The sequence below is a fragment of the Podarcis vaucheri genome (genome assembly GCF_965113315.1).
Source record: "Podarcis vaucheri genome assembly, chromosome: 8".
NCBI lineage: Eukaryota > Metazoa > Chordata > Lepidosauria > Squamata > Lacertidae > Podarcis > Podarcis vaucheri.
Genome location: NC_138766.1, coordinates 93,768,176 through 93,788,107, shown reverse-complemented (window position 1 = coordinate 93,788,107; position 19,932 = coordinate 93,768,176). Strand labels below are relative to the sequence as shown.

At 49.6% G+C, this 19,932-nt stretch overlaps 1 protein-coding gene across 1 annotated transcript in view; it reads left to right on the top strand.

Annotated features, from left to right (window-relative positions):
- Positions 1 to 10,439: 10,439 nt before the first annotated feature.
- Positions 10,440 to 19,932, top strand: part of TONSL (tonsoku like, DNA repair protein) — a 34,144-nt gene continuing 24,651 nt past the window's right edge. The window contains exons 1-8 of the mRNA XM_082235478.1: positions 10,440 to 10,565; positions 12,032 to 12,127; positions 12,872 to 13,014; positions 14,199 to 14,382; positions 14,591 to 14,720; positions 16,496 to 16,667; positions 19,088 to 19,202; positions 19,311 to 19,459. Of these exons, the coding sequence (XP_082091604.1) occupies positions 10,535 to 10,565; positions 12,032 to 12,127; positions 12,872 to 13,014; positions 14,199 to 14,382; positions 14,591 to 14,720; positions 16,496 to 16,667; positions 19,088 to 19,202; positions 19,311 to 19,459 (1,020 nt within the window). The 5' untranslated portion in view covers positions 10,440 to 10,534. The remainder of the gene's footprint in view (positions 10,566 to 12,031; positions 12,128 to 12,871; positions 13,015 to 14,198; positions 14,383 to 14,590; positions 14,721 to 16,495; positions 16,668 to 19,087; positions 19,203 to 19,310; positions 19,460 to 19,932) is intronic.

Here is a 19,932-nt window from a genome sequence, read left to right as displayed (position 1 = left end):
TAGTCAAAGAAGCGTTTTTAGAAATGTGGGGAGTTAGTCTGCGATGTCCCAGGAGTAGGCTGGTCTGTTGTCACTGTGACCCACCAAGCTATGCGCGGCCCACCAGCTGCACACTCTGCCATGCCAGGTATGTGGACACCCGTCTTGTGTTTGTCCTGGCAGGGCAGCAAAAGCTCCTGGTGACTGCCTGGGCCACATTCATTTTAGCAGGCCACATGCTCTTGGGAGTCCCAGAGTAGGAGAATGTCATAGCATGTGTATAGAAAAAGTAAAGTGCCCAAGGATAGCGAGAGCTGAAGGTTGGCAAGCTGTTTAGCAGGATGTTCCAGCTGATGGCATGTTAAACTGTTCAGCAAAGGAGTTGCCCCATATTATATTAGTCCTGTCTGATGGGAATGTGAAGGCAGAACTTCTTTCCTGAAGGAAGAGCTTTCAGAGGAAGAGCTTTTCAGACATGCATACAGCTGTGGCTTGTTTGTTCGTTTTAGCTGGTGATTAGGAATTATTGACCAACTAGGCAGGGTTTTGTTTTTGTTTTACCAGTTGAGGGTTGCCAAAGCCAAAATTATGTCTCTCTTGCCCTAAGGTGTTTTAATTGCAAGGACTCTGAACCAGGAACTAATTCTTAAGATCTTCACAAAGCAGGCTGCATGTTAAAGGCAACTTCTTGTAATGGGCGCTTTTGAGAATTGGCAGCCTGGAAGATCAGCCTTTGAAATGGTCTGTGAAGGGCAGCACACTTGCTCAAAACACTTGGAACAAGAATGCCCCTTAGATGCCTGTGTGTGCATGCAACTGTCTTCCTTGTATTTGGGAATGCAAACCAGCACGGAGCACTTTCTCAGGTATTCGGAACGAAGAGGCTGTTTCTGGGCTCAAGTGCAGAACATGTGGATTGAGGAAGCTTGCAGCTTGCCCTGGGAACTAAAGCTCATGGATCCTTTTATTGTGGAGCAGATTTCAAGACTGCATCCTCTAAATAATAGCCAGAATTTGCACATCACTTAATCCTTAAACTGGAGCAGGTCTAGACTTGAAATAGTTTTCCCTACTTTACTCTGGAAATAAATGCACACACCAAAAGTTTTACTTGTAAAAGGAGCTTATGTATACACTAATGCAGAGGTTAGAAATCTGCTCGTCGTGCTTCCAGGGACTGGCTTCAGCATTAACCTTAACTTATGAGTAGAAGTGATATACTAGGTAACTGCAGAAGAAGGAATGCTTTCAATGGGCCTGCCTTTCCTGCAGCCCGTCTCTGGAAGGTCATAGGAAAGCTCAGACCTCGTCCTCATGTAGGTTGAAAAGGCAACATCAATTCCCACAGGCTAGCAATGGGGGGGGGGGAGTGCTGATAATGCCTATGTCCAGAGCTTCCCAGACCCTGATGTTTGGCATGTGGTCATGTAACTTGGATGCAAGAGCACCTTTGGGAGTAGCTCTAAGTGGTTGGATGTTGGAAGAGCTAACATGGTAGTTAGGAGGAAGGTGTTCTTAGCAGGCCTTAAGACCCCTCTCGTAAGAAACGGAACACAATCCTGGGGATGGGAAGAGAAGGAAGATGAGATTGTGAACCATCTTGTCCAATAGGCAGTGCTGTACCTCCCTCCCAAGAGAGGGAAGTCTCTGGAAGAAGACCAGTGGAAAGAGGGGTTTGCTTGGCATCCCACTTGGGTGTGGGAGGCGAAATGGGCTTGATCCTTGAGATTCAGAACATGGCAAACCGAGTGGAGCCTCTTCCACTCCCTCCCTTTGGACCCTACCAGAGAACACCTGTCCATATTTTCAGAATGCACTTGAGAGATTGAGGATTGGGCAGTCCTCCCATAGGATGGTATTCAAATTTGTTTTATTTGGAGCAGACCTGTTTAAATTAATGGGTCTAACCTAGTTATGTTCTTTAATTTCAGTGGGTCTCTTCTAAAACTTAGTTGAATGCTACCCATGGAGTCTTCCATGTGTGGACTTTTTCTACTGGGTCATCTGTATGTCTCCTGTTGCTGCTTTTTTTTTTTTTAAAAAAAAGACCTTTTGCTCTAGTTAGGACTAGAGGAGACAGAGTCGGCTACTGACGACTGGAGCGGAGGTCTAGAGGAATTTGTGATGTAGTAACTTTGAATGAAGTGCAGTTGAATTGTGCTGCAAACAAGCTGTAGCCTGGTGGTTGTACCTCTCGGCTCCTTTCCAGAGTTGGGGTATCTTGGGTGTGAGTTCTCCCATCCAGACGCTTCAATACATTTGGCAACTACCTCCTAAAAAGAGACCAGCTGCCACATTCTTCCTTCCCCAGCAGGTTCCTCTGCTAAGACAGTTAGTGGCTGATCATCTCAGTCTAGCCCGTGGCAAAGAGCTAACTTGGAAGTTACCCATTGGGAGCGGTTCATGGGTAGACATCATTTCCCTTTATCCTGTATAATTGAAGGTAGTTCTTCCCCCTCCCAACGGTTATTGCAAGAATCTATTATCTATTGCCAAGCTTCTGACTTATCTAGTATTTCTGGGAGGGAGGGGGCAATGTGTCGGAACAGCAGTGGACAGAAGGGACCCTCCTAGTTTCTTGAGAAGCTGTTGTTTAGGCATGATCGCATCATGGCAGTGGTTAATTCTCCCTGAGAGCCAAGTGAGGGATGGAAGTGGCTGCAGAGCTCTCCCTCCCCTGAAATGAAGAGAGCAACTGTGGCCACCCCAAGAGTCTGTATGTAGTGAAGGACAAGCACTTTGAGAGTGGAAGATGAGCAAGTCTTCCCAGGGCTTGATATGAGAAGCATGTTAAGACTTTCTGATCTGCTGGGAACCATTTGTGTGATTGGGGTCCTCCTTGGGGAGACCTCTCTGCCAGGCTTGCCACTGCCAGCATTTTTGCTTCCCTGCTCTCATTCTCATCCTCCCTGCCTCACCACCACCACCTCCTCCTCCTCCTGGGTTGCCCTGTCCTCACTACGGGACTCTGTCCAACTTCTACTTGGTAGCTGAGCCTTATCTGTCTAGTTCTGTGCTAGACGCCTAAAGATTGTAGCATGCTTATCCATGCCAGGGCCTGAAGGACTGGCAGACCACAAACCTCCTTACAGTATTCACTGTGGGTAATTTATTTAACTAGCGAATGTAGAATTAAAATAATTTAAAAGAAAACTAATGGTTTGTTTGCAAGATGGTATGTCCGTTGTACTTGGCCTGATTTTTCATTATTTGTGTTCCTGTTGATCTTTTCTTCTTCTTTTTTGTGGAGAAAAAGAGAGAGAGAGAAAGAGGGGTTCTCTGTTGGACCTTGGAATCCAGCTGGAAGCTCCGGCTTGAAACCAGAAGAAAGTGGGAAGGGCAGTGTCAGTCTCCAGGCGCTTGTATAACGGAAGGCTGCCACTTCTGTCATCACCCCCTCCATCTCTCCACCCTGCGGGCTGGCCAAGGAGATGTGGGGCAGGGCGCTGCAGCTGCTCCAGCGTAACAGCTTTGGGGGCACCTGGCCATAAGCTTCCGCCGCTCCCGCCCGTCCCACCTTGTGTCTAACCCATTTTTGCGAGCACTACACATGATACCGAAATGGCTTTTACAAAAATGAGGGATGGTTTTAAATGTTGTTGGGAATGATTTCTTTTGTTCCTTTATCTGGTCTGCGTTTGTTTGAAGTTTCTGTATGTAATGTAGTTTAAACGAAACAAAAAAAAAAAAAAAGTATTGCCAACCCATTGCTGTCTGCGTATGTGTGTGTGCTTGACCCAAGCGTGGCTTCTTTACCAAGGCGGAACCAAACTCAGGACTGGGGTGAGCACGGTCCCTTCCAAAGGGGCCTGTGCTGATTGCATGCGGCATGCAGCTCATAATCCCAAAGCTGAAACACCATCGGGAAAAGCTCTCGCTATCTGGAAATAGTTTTTCTGAACTCCTGCTCACTGAAAAGGCTGGCGATGTAAGCAGAATGTTAGACCACAGTTGTCCACACCAAGTGGGCAGAAGTTTCTGCAGCAGTTCCCCCTGAGACCTGTTTCCCAACCCCAAACGCTTCACCTTCAGCACCTCAATACTTCGTCTCAAGTATTTCAGCACAAAAGTAGCCAGCATCCTTTTACCCTCTTTTCATTCGCAGCATTAATTTTTTTACAAGGAAGGGTTGTGTGCTATGCCAAATGTCCTGTTTCTGCCCTCTATAATGGAGGTTGCCTTCATGTAGAGAGGGATGCAGTAGTCTAGTCAGGAAGTTGCAGACCCGCTGCAGCAAGAGAGGTGGTCTGCCAGGCATAAGGCAAACTCGGCCCTCCAGCTGTTTTGGGACTACAATTCCCATCATCCCTGACCACTGGTCCTGTTAGGGATGATGGGAGTTGTAGTCCTGAAACATCTGGAGGGCCGAGTTTGCCTATGCATGGGCAAGGAGGTGTTGGCTGGCCGTGCCCATGACTGGCATGCAACCCACTGTCCATGTGAGTTCTTCTGTAGTCTTGATCTTGCTATGGTCCCAGGACTTTGGCTTGGGTTGCATCAACGCTCTTCCACTTGTGATCAGGTCTGAAATTCCACTGTATGTGGCCACTTAGGAAAAACCGTCCCTGTGCAGCCCTGCTGGGCAACTGTCCTGGCTGAGATAATAAAGTAATTGTGTGCTCTAGCTCAAGAGATGCAGTTAGCTGCTTTGCCAAACTTTATGGAGCAACAGGTTGTTTTAACTTTATTGGAAGGCGGTCACCCTGTTCAAAGCGACAGACTATTTATTTATTAAATTCATGTACCGCCCTTCATCCGCAGATCTCGGAGTGGTTCACAACATAAAAAGACAATACAAAAGCACAAAATACGTGATGAAAACAAGAACAAAAAACAAGGCCCACCCCCCAGACTACTCCTGGGCACTGTAAATAGACTGCAAATGACACTCCTTCCTTTTTATCTTCAGTAGTTGAGTTGTTCCAGTCACTAACTGGCTGGATTGTTTGGAGCAAAGATTTCAAAGAGGGAGAAACGAGCAAGGCAAGAAGGATAACCTGAGCTCTGGCCTTGCTAGCTAGAGGTGATGGGAGTTGTAGTCGAACATCTGGGGACCCACAGGTTGAGAAAGGTTGCTCTAGGATGTATGGCACCTGGCGTAAATTGCCTTCAAACACATGCAGAGAACAAGGGACCTGCAAAAACGGAGTTGGACTAGATGGCATTTTGGGTCCCTTCCGACTACAATTTTATGACTCCACAACACTGAGCAAGAAGTGCCTAAAACGGCCAATTCAACCTTTCCTGCGTTTTCTTTCCATCCAGCACTCAGCATTCTGTGGCTTCTGGGAACCACTAAGCAGGTTCTGTTCTAATTGAGCTTTTTTTAAAAAAAAAAAAGTGGGAAAGGAGTATCCCTCTTTTATTATTTTTTTTTTTAGTGAATTGTCCTTCTGCATCCCTCAGAATTCACCTGGGTGTGTTGATACCAACTGGGTGGTTTTTTTAGCAGCCCCACTCTTGTTTGTACTCAGCCACCTGAGCTTGCCATTAATAATAATAATAATAATTTTTATTTATACCCCGCCCTCCCCAGCCAAGGCCGGGCTCAGGGCGGCTAACAAGCAATAATAAAAACAAGTTGAATGATTACAACTTCAAAACAAAATTAAAATACAACATTAAAATATTGAAACATTAAAATATTAAAATGTAGCCTCATCGCAGGAGGAGAAAGGAAAAAGAAAAAAGAAAAAGAGAGGGAGGGAATCAAGTTGATTCCAAGCCAAAGGCCAGGCGGAACAACTCTGTCTTACAGGCCCTGCGGAAAGAAATCAGATCCTGCAGGGCCCTGGTCTCATGAGGCAGAGCGTTCCACCAGGCCGGAGCCATTACTGAAAAGGCCCTGGCTCTGGTTGAAGCTAATCTAACTTCCTTAGGGCCCGGGACCTCTAGGGTGTTGCTATTTGTGGACCTTGAGGCTCTCCGTGGGGCAGACCGGGAGAGGGAACTAAGATGGTGCCTGCTAGCTGCGAGACCTCAGAGTCCCCAAAGGCAGTAGTACCTAGAGAGATGATGGAAGATTTGGAGAGGGAGGTTAAAGGTCTAAACAGTGCGATGCTTAGACCTGTTTGTATGTCTCTACACATTCAGCCCACCAGAACCTTTGTTAACTAACCTTATGCTAAAAGAGAACAGAGTTGCAATGGTCCAAGTTTTCCCTGCTGCCCTAACCTGACATGATCAGGTAACAGGTATGCGGCATTCATTGCTGCTCAGCTGTTTCTGGAAACCGGCATAAGAATTGTCCACTAACTAATTCTGCATTAGGTGAAGGAGGCATTTCCTGAATCTGCTGCCTGTCAGTTTCATTGGATAACCTCTATTTTGAATTGTGTGTGAGTGACAGAATGAAAGGGAACAACCCTTTCTATTTTGCAGAGAAGCCATTTTGGCAAGAAGGTGGAATATAAATGAATAACATTCCCCAACCTTCATAATTTTAGCATCTCTGCATCGCAATCCTACACTTGTTCACTAGTCCATCCAAGTCCTGTAGGGCTTTTAAGCAGGTGGATATGTTCAGGTTTCTAACCTAGGTTCCCTTCTCCTTCAAACAAAATGCCCCAACCTCTATAGCTTTCTCCCTTAGGAAAGGGGCTTTATGCCCTTGATAAATGCAGGCTGTGATTGTATGCACACTGATGTGGGAGTAATCTGAGCACAGTGGGACTTCTGAATAAACATGGGTAAAAGTGGATTGGGTGATTGATTTGCAGCCCCGACTACCTGGCATACCTCTGCATGAAGACTTTGTTTATATAGCTCAATGCTGGCAATTGTTCCATTATCTCCCTGGGTGTAATCCAGTCCAGCCACAGCAAAGCATACTGAGTTGCCACCAGCCTAAAGGTAAAGGTAAAAGGACCCCTGACCATTAGGTCCAGTCGTGGCCAACTCTGGGGTTGCGGCGCTCATCTCGCTTTATTGGCCGAGGGAGCCGGCGTACAGCTTCCGGGTCATGTGGCCAGCATGACTAAGCCGCTTCTGGCGAACCAGAGCAGTGCACGGAAACACCGTTTACCTTCCCGCTGGAGCGGTACCTATTTATCTACTTGCACTTTGACATGCTTTCGAACTGCTAGGTTGGCAGGAGCAAGGACCGAGCAATAGAAGCTCACCCTGTCGCGGGGATTCGACCCGCCAACCTTCTGTTCGGCAAGTCCTAGGCTCTGTGGTTTAACCCACAGTGCCACCCGCGTCCCTGCCACCAGCCTAGATGGCTATAAAAGAGGATTAGACAAATTTTTGAAGTGGAGGGCCTTCAATGGCTACCAACCAGGATTATTATTATTATTTATTACAGTTTATTAAATTTGTAGACCATACTTTGTCCGTCGATCTCAGGGCAGTTCATAACAAAAAACTGCAATATGAAAAAACAAAGTAAGAATACAAACATGGCAGGGTTCTGCCTCCACACCTGGAGCCAGCGATGCTTCTGAATCTGGAAGCCACAGGAGGAGAGAGGGCTCTTGAGCATAGATCCTTCTTGAGGGTTTCTGACTGGCCACTGTGAGAACAGGATATTGGATAGGCCAGTGGCCTGGTCTTCACTGGTCCAGTGAAGAAGAGGTTCAGAAACAGCTACAAATCTCCTTGCTCTGAATCTCACACCATAGCCTTAAGCCACGCTCCTTGTCCTAAGCCTTGCAACACAATCAATATGAAGCACTTTTTGCAGTTGATGGCCCTGCGCAGCTTCCACGAGGACTGTCCGCTTTTTGTTGGAGGCGAGCTCATCAGGACATGTGGCATCTCTCGCCCTCTCCATACCGAATGCACTAAATTCAGATCCCAAGTGTGGGCAGCCAAAGGGCTTCAGTTGCTGTTACTGAGCATGCCCCATTGCGCTTGCTCAGCAGTGCTTGGTAGAAGAAACTGTCCACTCTGTCTCCATGGGGTGCCTACGCAGGACTACATGTCCCAGCATGCCCTTGAGAGGCTTCCAGCTGCGTCTCTCTGAGCAAAAGGGCAGCAGAATAAAGCAGAAGGGGGCAGCTGTCCCTGTAGAATGGACTAGAGCTGGATCTGCCTTTGCTACTCATCTAACTCCACCTTTAGCAAAGTTAATAAAGGGGGACGGTGTTTTCCCAGCTGTGCTCCATCTCTCTCCCTGCTGCCTGCTGGAATTCCAAGGAAGGCGGATCAAGCCCTTGTTCCATCTTTATTCTGACCCTGCGAGGTAGACCAGACTGAGAAACAGTTGGCCCAGTCCACCAGTCCACCCCGGTGCTTTCTGGTTGGGTGGGGATTATTATGATTATTATTATTAATTATTATTATGATGATGTTTGTACTCCGCCCATCTGGCTGGGTTTCCCCAGCCACTCTGGGCGGCTTCCAACAAAAAATACAAATACATTAAAATGTCACACATTAAAAACTTCCCTGAACAGGGCTGCCTTCAGATGTCTTCTGAATGTCAGGATCTAACCCCTGGGCCCTTCTGCCATGCTTGGAGTCTGCTTACTTGCTATGGAGATGGGGGGGGGCAGCTCAGTGCCAGATTTTTGTATAAGCTAAACAAGCTATAGCTTAGGGTCCCACTCTCTTGGGGGCCCCAAAAAAAATTTAAAGAAAAAACAATGTACATTTCCAAAACATAAGATAAAAAACAAATAAACTAAAACCTACAAAAAACAAATAAACTAAAACCTACATACAGCAACAGTGTTTTACGCTGTGTAGGTTCCTATGATGTAAGTAATAAACTTTTAATGTTTGATGTATTACGGTATTTAATTTTTTTTTGGGAAGCCGCCCAGAAGGGTGGAGTATAAATAATTTATTATTATTATTATTATTATTATTATTATTATTATTATTATTATCCTCTTCAAAATATAGTCTGGCCCCCTGCTGAGGTCTGAAAAAGTTTGCTGACTCCTGACTTTCTTCTTGTTTAGTCGTGTCTGCCTCTTCGTGACCCCCTGGACCAGAGCACGCCAGGCACTCCTGTCTTCCACTGCCTCCCGCAGTTTGGTCAAACTCATGCTGGTAGCTTCAAGAACACTGTCCCACGATCTCGTCCTCTGTCGTCCCCTTCTCCTTGTGCCCTCCATCTTTCCCAACATCAGGGTCTTTTCCAGGGAGTCTTCTCTTCTCATGAGGTGGCCAAAGTACTGGAGCCTCAGCTTCAGGATCTGTCTTTCCAGTGAGCACTCAGGGCTGATTTCCTTCAGAATGGAGAGGTTTGATCTTCTTGCCGTCCATGGGACTCTCAAAAGTCTCCTCCAGCACCAGAATTCAGAAGCATCCATTCTTTGGCGATCAGCCTTCTTTGTGGTCCAGCTCTCACTTCCATACATCACTACTGGGAAAACCATAGCTTGAACTATACGGACTATACGGACCTTTGTTGGCAAGGTGATGTCTCTGCTTTTTAAGATGCTGTCTTCCTTGCCATGGTGAAGGGGCTTGAATAACTCAGAGAAGCTATGAGCTCTGCCGTGCAGGGCCACCCAAGATGGACAGGTCATAGTGGAGAGTTTTGACCAAACGTGATCCACCTGCAGGAGGAACCAGCAAGTCACTCCAGTATCCCTGTCTAGGTTTGTCATTGCTTTTCTCCCAAGGAGCAGGCGTCTTTTAACTTTGTGGCTGCTGTCACCATCTGCAGTGATCGTGGAGCCCAAGAAAGTCAAATCTCCCACTGCCTCCATTTCTTCCCCTTCTATTTGCCAGGAGGTGATGGGCTCAGTGGCCATGATCTTTGTGTTTTTTTTTGATGTTGAGCTTCAGACCATATTTTGCGCTCTCCTCTTTCACCCTCATTAAAAGGTTCTTTAATTCCTCTTCACTTTCTGCCATCAAGGTTGTGTCATCTGCATATCTGAGGTTGTTGAGATTTCTTCCGGCAATCTTAATTCCGGCTAGGGATTCATCCAGCCCAGCCTTTCGCATGATGAATTCTGCATATAAGTTAAATAAGCAGGGAGGCAATATACAGCCTTGCCGTACTCCTTTCCCAACATAAAGAAAAAAAGAAAAGAACTGACTTCCCCCTAGTCCCTTCCCTGGTGCCATTGTTTATCATCATACCGCATGTCCATTTCAAATTTTAAAAAATCATTGAAATTACTTATTGTCCATTCATAATATCATTACAAGTATTTCTAGAATCCTGCAAATGAATTGACCTGCGTACATTGCTTCTGTATACAGTATAGTCCGGCCCCCCACAAGGTCTGAGGGATAGTGGACCGGCCCCCTGCTGAAAAAGTGTGCTTGATCCCTGCCTTAGGGCCTCATCCAACCTCAATCTGGCTCATCACCAGCAAACCTCCCCCCCCCCCTTTCTGGGAAATCAGGCGGAGTCCCGCCGGAGAGCGAGGCGTCCGAGGAGGATCAGGGGGGCGGAGCCAGCAGCAGCAGCTGAGTGGCCCCGCCTCTTCGGGGCGTGGCCAGGAAGAGGAAGAAGCGGCGCGCGGTTGGGCGGCGCTCAGCCAATGGGAGCGCGCCAGGGCTCGGCCAATCAGGGGAGTCCTCGGGGCGAGCGGGAGTTTGGCGCGGAAGGGAAGAGAGAGACGAGGCGGCGGCGGGGGCGGCGGCCATGGGGGGCGCGCGGGACCGAGAGATCCGCCGTGAGTGGGGGGGGGAGGTGAGGGGGAGGGGCCAACTCAGGGGGCCGGGGGGGGGGTCTTCGCCCCCTCATAAAATATTCGAGACCCCCCACTTGATGGGCATGGGGGGCCACGTCATTTGATCGAGTGTGCGGGGCGGGACTTAACTGAGGGGAAACCCCCCCATTTTATCCAAGTTGCCCCCCCTGCCTGGAGGGGTTGGGGGAGGGGAGGAGTTACCTGAAGGGGGGAGGAGGTCTACGCCCCCCCTCCTAAAATACTCGAGACCCTGGGAATGGGGTTGGGGGAGGGAATGGGGGGGGTGCGCCATGTCATGTGATCGATTATGTGGGGGGGGGCTTAACTGGGGAAACCCCCCATTTTAGTTACGCTTATTCACCTCTGTTGGGAGGGAGTTACCTGAAGGGGGAGGGGGGCGTCCTAGGGGGAGGGGCCAACTCAGGGGGCCTCCCCCCGTCATAAAATATTCGAGACCCCCCAGTTGATGGGCATGGGGGTGCGCCCTGTCATGTGATCAATTAGGCAAGGCAGGGCTTAACAGGAACCCCCCCCAACTGCCTGAAGGGGTTGGGGGAGGGAGAGAGTTGCCTGAAGGGGAGAGGGGGAGGGGCCAACTCAGGGGGCCCTTCGCCCCCCCCAATAAAATATTCAAGGACACCCCCCAAGTTTATGGGCATTTCCATTTAAGTCGGGGGGGGGGCACTGCGTCATGCGATTGATTATGTGGGGCGGGGTTTAACTAGGAAAACCCCCCCCCCCCATTTTATTCAAGTTGGCACCCATGCCTGGATGGGTTGAGGGAGGGAGAGTGATACCTGGGGGGGAGGGGAGGGTTGGGTTACCTGCGGGGGGGGGGGGAGAAGTGGGAGCTTGCATAACATATTTAACTCATTTTCAAGTCAGGGAGACCGCCTTAGCCCCCCCCCCCCTTCACCACCATCACAGGGGGTAAACCAGGCATGGGCAAACTCATCGCTCCAGATATTTTGGGACTACAGTTCCCATCATCCTTGACCACTGGTCCTGTTAGCTAGGCATCATGGGAGTTGTAGTCCCAAAACAGCTCTTCGTGACCCCCTGGACCAGAGCACACCAGGCACTCCTGTCTTCCGCTGCCTCCCGCAGTTTGGTCAAACGCATGCTGGTCGCTTCGAGAACACTGTCCCACCATCTCGTCCTCTGTCGTCCCCTTCTCCTTGTGCCCTCCATCTTTCCCAACATCAGGGTCTTTTCCAGGGAGTCTTCTCTTCTCATGAGGTGGCCAAAGTCTTGGAGCCTCAGCTTCAGGATCTGTCCTTCCAGTGAGCACTCAGGGCTGATTTCCTTCAGAATGGATACGTTTGATCTTCTTGCAGTCCATGGGACTCTCAAGAGTAATAGTAATAGTCATTATAATTAACACAGTAAATATCCATGTTTTCTAACCGGATGAGACTAATGGGTCTTCTGCTGCTGCTGTCCTTCAGAGCTCCAGAAGGACAAGGAGAAAGCCCAGCGTAAGGGGGACCTGAAGGAGGAAGCAGCCCTCTGTAACCAGCTGGGAGGGATCTTGGCTCGTCATGGTGAGTGTCCTGTAATAATAATAATAAAAATTATTTATACCCCAGCTTACCCAGACAAAGCCGGGCTCAGGGCGGCTAACACCAATAAAATCACAGTAAAAACGTACTAGGGGGAAAGGGGGGGGCAATTTAAAATACAGGTTAAAATGCAATTTAAAATACAGCCTCATTTTAATGGTAGCCCATAGATCAAAACCATCAGGGGAGGGAAACATAAGGGTCAGACCGAGTCCAAATCAAAGGCCAGGCGGAACAGCTCTGTCTTGCAGGCCCTGCGGAAAGATGTCAAGTCCCGCAGGGCCCTGGTCTCTTGGGACAGAGCGTTCCACCAAGTCCGGGCCAGTGCTGAAAAGGCCCTGGCCCTAGTTGAGAACAACTTAACCACCTTGTGACTTGGCATCTCCAGAATGTTGTCATTTGTGGACCTTAAGGTCCTCCGTGGGGCATACCAGGAGAGGTGGTCCTGTAGGTACATGGGTCCTAGGCTTCCAGATCCAGGCGACTTTGAAATAGCTTTAAACAGCTACTTTAAGTAGGTGGTGGTCCCTTAACCTGCTCAGTTGAGGCACAGAAGACTCCCCGCGCTCAGTTGAGCAAGCCCCCAAGCTGCTCTGGCGCATCTAGGGGAGAAAAGCACTGATGAAATGCGTTTTTCTCCCTCCACTCCCTTGGTGCAATAGCATGCGCATGGCACTTGCTTTGCCTGCCCTCTAAGGCGCACCGCTGAACCTTCTTTCCTGGCAGGGCGCTTTGAGGAGGCGTTGGAGGAGCACCGGCAGGAGCTGCGTCTCTTGGAGAGTGTTGACGATGCCATCGGCTGTGCCGTGGCCCACCGGAAAATCGGGGAGTGCCTGGCTGAGCTGGAGAGTTATGAAGCTGCACTGAAGGTGTGAGGGCTGGAGGAGGCGGGAGTCCGGAGGGTAGAAGCTCTTTCCAGAGATCGCGGCTTTAAGCCCCCCGGTTTTGACAGAATCCCTTAAAGTGGTGCTTACTTCAAGAACTGCTTTGAAACTGTTATTTATAATCCGTTCCGGAGCCCCGTTCGCATCCAGAAGCAAACGTAACTAGCGACGGCATGTCTGCGCAGGCACACGTCGCATTTCGCCGCTTCTGCGCATGCATGTGATGTCATTTTGAGTGTCTGCATAGGCGCGAGCGGCGAAACCCGGAATTAACACACTCCGTTACTTCTGGGTTGCCGCGGAGCGCAACTCGAACGCACTCAACGTGAAGCATATCCAACCCGAGGTATGACTGTACAGTCATACCTCGGGTTACAGACGCTTCAGGTTGCATTTTTTCGGGTTACGGATTGCTGAAACCTGGAAGTACCAGAAAGGGTTACTTCCAGGTTTCGGTGGTTGCGCATGCGCAGAAGCGCTGAATTGAATTTTGAGCTTGTGCAGAAGTGCCGAATCGCAACCCACACATGCGCAGACCTGCTGCGGGTTGGAAACGCTGTGGGTTGCGCACGTGCATCCCGCACGGATCATGTTCGCAACCCGAGTGTCCACTGTAGATCCGAACAAAGGACACAAATCATATAAACTTATGTACGTACTTTGTGTTTTTATACTGCGTTTTTATGTTGTGAACTACCCTGAGATTTACAGGTGAAGTTCAGTTTTAAAAATTAAAGCCCCAAATGATTTTGCTCCACAGTCACAAGATGTCTCATCTGTATTTCACCACAGGGACCTTGCTATTGATAAGCCATAAACCATTGCAACAGTAAATCAATCCCTTTGCTGCGTTCCTTTGAGCTTCTTGCTTCCTGGATGCAGGATAGAGAGGAATGCATGAGTGTGTGTAACAATTAAGCTACAGTACAAAGGTAACATGAGCATGAATGACTCCATCCACTTTGTCCTCTGGCCCTGCCCACCTAGCACGTGGCCCCCAGAAGGTTGTCTAGAAGGGAATGTGGCCCTTTGCTGCTTTGGAGGTGGGGGCCTGGACCAGGAGACGGAAAAGCAGAATTCTGAGGCCCGCCCAATTCTCTCGTGGGACTGGGGATGGATGCTCCCGGTGGACCTGGCCTTGACCCTCCCCTCTGTGTTCCTCTCTCCAGCACCAGCGCCGCCACCTGGATCTGGCCCGCTCCCTCTGCAACCCCACTGAGCAGCAGAGGGCCTGGGCCACCATTGGCCGCACGTACATGTTCATGGCGGAAAGTGAGCCCTCGAGCGAGGCCCTGCAGGAGGCGGAGGCGGCCTTTATGAAGAGCCTGCAGGTGTTGGAGGAGCAGCTGGAAGGTACCTCTGGCAGAGGCGGGAAGGGAGCTGAGAGGGAGCCTCATCCTGAGACTCTGCTGAGAATTCGGGACTTCACGTTGCCTTGGCGGATGCTGAAACAGCGGATGCTGGGAGCTGAATGGAGGGCCACCCTCTCGGCCCCTGCGAGGAGGATTGTGTGCGGGTTGCTACCTGCAGGGGGTAACGGCAGGCTGCGTCCTTCTCACAGGGGAAGTGCCACAGCGGGAGGCCAGCGAGATGAGGGCGCGACTCTACCTGAACCTGGGCTTGGTCTACGACAGCCTCAAGAACCCGGCCAAGCATGCCTACTACATCAAAAAGAGCATCTACATCTCTGAGTAAGGGCTGGGCTGGGCCCTGTGGGGCTCTAGGGCTCTCCTCCTCCCCCTGACCTTTAGAATGTGTGATTATTTGATTGTTTATTTGATTGTTGTTAGCCGCCCTGAGCCCGGCTCAACTGGGGAGGGCGGGATATAAATAAAATTTATTATTATTATTATTATTATTATTATTATTATTATGTAGGGCCCTGTCAGGTGGTCATTTTGCAGAGCCATGCAACATGTAGCTAAACTATGGAACTTTTGCAGTGTGGGTTGGATGGCTTTAAAAGCAGTTAGTCCTTTACCTTTCTCGCCCTGATCTGGCCACTGTGATCCACGCGACGGTCACCTCCAGGCTTGATTATTGTAACTCGTTCTACACGGGGCTGCCCTTGAAGCTGACCCAGAAACTCCAGCGGGTGCAGAATGCCGCGGTGAGGCTCCTTACGGGGTCCTTGCCGCAGGATTACATTCACCCAGTGCTTTACCAAGTGCACTGGCTCCCAGTGGAGTACAGGGTCAGGTTTAAGGTGCTGGTTTTGACCTTTAAAGCCCTATGCGGCCTAGGACCCTTGTACTTATGGGACCAGCTCTCCTGGTCTGCCCCGTGGAGGACCTTAAGGTCCACAAATGACAACATTTTGGAGGTCCCAGGTCGCAAGGTGGTTAGATTGGTCTCAGCTAGAGCCAGGGCCTTTTCAGCACTGGCTTCGACTTGGTGGAACGCTCTGTCCCAAGAGACTAGGGCCCTGCGGGACTTGACATCTTTCCGCAGGGCCTGCAAGACAGCTGTTCCACCAGGCCTTTGGTTTGGACTCACTCTGACCCTTATGTTTCCCTCCCCTTATGGTCTTGATCTACCGGCTACTTTTAAAATGAGGCTGCTTTTTAAATTGCATTTTAACCTGTACAGTGGTACTCAGGTTGCATATCCTTCAGGTTACATACGCTTCGGGTTACAGACTCCGCTAACCCAGAAATAGTACCTCGGGTTAAGAACTTTGCTTCAGGATGAGAACAGAAATTGTGCTCCGGCGGTGCAGCGGCAGCTGGAGGCCCCATTAGCTAAAGTGGTGCTTCAGGTTAAGAGCAGTTTCAGGTTAAGAACGGACCTCCAGAACGAATCAAGTTCTTAAGCCGAGGTACCACTGTATTTTAAATTGTCCCCCCCCCTCTCTTTTTCCCCTATTATGTTTTTACCGTGATTTTATTTTATTGGTGTTAGCCACCCTGAACCCGGCTCTGGCCGGCGAGGGCGGGGTATAAATAAATTTTATTACTATTATTATTAAAAGAGGAATGGGCAGATTTTTGGAGGAGAAAACTATCAAGTCAGCTCTGCTTCTGAGCACCAGGTGCTGGCAGCCACAGGAGGGGAGAGGGGTCTTGAGTTCGAATCTTGCCTGCAGGTTTCCCAAAGGCGTCCGGTTGGCCCATGTGAGAGCAGGATGCTGGACTAGATGGGACTTTGGCCTGATCCTGCGGGCTCTTTATGTTCCTAATGCTGAACTGGGAAACTTTCCTCTCTGTGTATATATTTATTGGACGCCCGCTCTCTCTGCCAAACATCTGCCCTGCTAATTTCACAAGCTGTCTTTCCTCCTAGCTAAGAGGCGTTGAACTGATCGGCTACACGCTGGTAGTCTCCCACCTGCCCCCGTCGGCACGTGTGCTGTGATTTCGCTGGGCCCCCTCCTGCATCATGTGACCGTGCTGCCTGGGCTTGATGGGAGCTCTAGTCCAAAGCAGCTGTCAGGCAGCTGTCAAAGGCTTCCTCTCTCCTCCCCTAGGCAGGCTCAGCTGCACGAAGACCTCTACCGGGCCTACTTCAACCTGGGCAACATCCACCTGCGGGAAGGGGAGCACTCAAAGGCCATGCGCTGCCTGGAGAGGGCGCGGGAGTGCGCCTGCAAGATGAAAGAGAAGTACATGGAGAGCGAGTGTTGTGCGTGCATTGCCCAGGTGAGGGGGGCAGAGGTGGGGCCGGCGCCTTTCCAGCTCCTCTGGCCTGGGGATGGGGACTGCGGTGGTCTGGATGGGGGGGGTGTGTGATGCCTGGGGAAGCGGCTGTGTGCAGCTTCTGTGCGTGAGATGCTCCAATCAGGTTGAATCGCATCAGATCCATTCTCCAAAGATGGTTCCCATTGGGCTTCTGGTTTGTCTGCGAAGGGAAATGGCGACGCGGTGCGAGTTGTCCGTCTAAAAGACGACTGTTACCGGGGTTTTTGAGCGGTGGGGGTGAGTGCCAGGGTTATACAGGGTTCTGTGTGTGAGATGCTCCTACCTGGTTGAATCGCATCGGAGCCATTCTCCAAAGATGGTTCCCATTAATTCTCATGTTAGTGGGATGAGGAGTCCCCAGTCTGCATCTGGAACCTGTTTGGAGCAGAGCTATGCCCTCAATTTCTTCTTTTTTGCAAGCATAGAATCTCCTCAGCCTCTTCTCTCCTCCGCCCTTCTAACATGGGTTGTAAATTCTTGGTGCAGAAGCCACATTGCTTATGCCAGCAGTCAGCAAACTTTTTCAGCAGGGGGCCGGTCCACTGTCCCTCAGACCTTGTTGGGGGGCCAGACTATATTTTGAAAAATAATAATAGTGAATGAATTCCTATGCCCCCAAAATAAGCCAAAGATGTATTTTAAATAAAAAAACACATTCTACTCATGTAGAAACACACTGTAAAAGCACACTGAGAAGGCAATTGGGCCAGATCCAGCCCCCGGGCCTTAGTTTGCCTACCCATGGCTTATGTGTTCCATTTTATTATTATTATTACGAATTTAATTTATATACTGCCCTATACCCAGAGGTCCCAGGGTGGGTCAAAGTTAAGTTAAAACTACAAAGAAACTATTTCCTACTTGAGCATGCATATAAAAGAGGAAGCAAGGAGGAATGCTTTTAGGAAACTCCAGAGGTCATAAACAGGAGAGGAAGGATGTAGTGATCAAGTGGGATTGCTATGAGGAATTATAACAAATATGGAGTAAGCCATTTGTGTCAGCAATGAAAGCATTGCGTTGACTGGGGTTGAGCCATTTTGATATGGTTTTTTATCAATCCACGCCTCTGCATCCCTGTCCTATATCTCTTGCTTGACAAATCACGCACACAGGAGGGTTGCCGGTTGCTGCATCAGGTATCCTAGGCCATGAAAGATAGTAGGCAGTTTCTTTGATGTAGCCTTCCTTGATTCTGTTAATCTTAGGGCCTGGAAATAGTTTCAGAGGAAGGTGATAAAGTTACCTATCTCCTTGCCATCCTTCCGTCCTCTCCTGTTTATTGCTGCTTATGAACTCTGGAGTTTCCTAAAAGCATTCCTCCTTGCTTCCTCTTTTATTTACTCTGAATTACATATGCATGCTCAAGTAGGAAATTAGCTCTTTGTAGTTTGAATCTTTAACTTTGTCCCCACATGGTGGTTTTTGAAATGCTCAGAGGAAATCTGATTGTTTCTTACGAACACTGTGTAAAAGTTCTTTTGTGAATACAGTGGTGCCCCGCAAGACGAATGCCTCGCAAGACGGAAAACCCGCTAGACGAAAGGGTTTTCTGTTTTTGAGCTGCTTCGCAAGACGATTTTCCCTATGGGCTTGCTTTGCAAGACGAAAAGGTCTTACAAGTGTTCCAATTTTTTTCGCTCCCCCCCCCCTTTTTCTAAGCCGCTAAGCCGCTAATAGCCGCTAAGCCTTTAATAGCCGCTAAACCGCTAATAGCGCTAAGCCGCTAATAGGGTTGCTTCGCAAGACGAAAAAACCGCTAGACGAAGAGACTCGCAGAACGGATTAATTTCGTCATGCGAGGCACCACTGTAAAACGACCTGGGCTGGAGGGTGGAGAGGAATTATTATTATACGCACCCCTCCCAGAGTCTTGCTGGTCAAGCCTCCTGTGTATTCTATTAATCAGAGTCCAATCCTTCCTTTGCTTTGGGAACAGCACAAAAGGATGGGTAGTATAAACAGGAGAGGAAGGATGGGTAGTATTTACCATCTCCTTGTGAACTCTCTTCCTGGCCCTTAAGTTCTATCTAAAGATTAACAAACTACATTAAAGTAACCTATTTATGTACTGAGGATGCCCGGTGCAGCAACTGGCCTGTGTTTCAGAATGCTTATCCGTGCCTGTCAGGCGTAGAAAATGAACGGCAGAGAAAATGGCCAGAGATGCAGAGGCTTGTGGGATTTGATCAGAAATTATTGTCAATGAATCAAACCCGGTCAACGTGACACTTTCATGGCGGACACAATGGCTTGGTGCATATTTTATAATTCCTCATAGTAATCCCATCTGATCGCTACACTCCTGGGTGACCTGTCTCAAGAGTGAGCTCTGCCGCCCCCAGCAACTTCCCCGCTTGACCCTCCGTCTTCCCCCACAGGTCCTGCTGAGCCTCGGGGACTTTGTGGCAGCCAAGCGCTCCCTGAAGAAAGCCTATCGCCTGGGCTCCCAGCAGCCGCCGCAGCGGGAGAGCGTTTGCCGGAGCCTGCGCTACGGTGAGTGGCGACGCCGCTCCGTTGGGGGCTTCCCCTGGGCCCAGGCACCAGGGCACACATGACCTCACAGCTCGCGGCTCTCTCTCTCTCTCTCTCTCTCTCTGGCAGCCACAAAGGTGAGTCGCCTACAGCAGGAGCTGGAAGAAGCAGAGGCCGCTGGCAGCCTGCGAGAAGCCCTAGGGCTTTGCGAGCAGCTGGGGGACCTGTTCTCCAAGGCGGGGGATTATTGCCGGTCTCTGGAGGCCTACAAGAAGCAGGTGAGCCACCTCCTGGGGCTAAGGGTGGCCTTGGGGTGAGGACCTGGAGGAGGAGGGGTTGTAGAGCTGCCAGCTGGACGGACGTGGCATTTGAGGGCTCCCAGAGCTCTGGCACAGGCTTGCGCTAATAATAATAATATAATATTTATACCCCGCCCATCTGGCTGAGTTTCCCCAGCCACTCTGGGCGGCTTCCAATCAAATGTTAAAAACAATACATCAAAAAATATTAAAGACTTCCCTAAACAGGGCTGCCTTCAGATGTCTTTTAAAGATAAGATAGCTGCTTATTTCCTTCACATCTGAAGGGAGGGTGTTCCACAGGGCAGGCGCCACTACCAAGAAGGCCCTCTGCCTGGTTCCCTGTAACCTCACTTCTCGCAATGAGGGAACCACGAGAAGGCCCTCGGCGCTGGACCTCAGTGTCTGTGCCCAAAGAAGGGGGTGGAGACGTTCCTTCAGGTATACAGGAC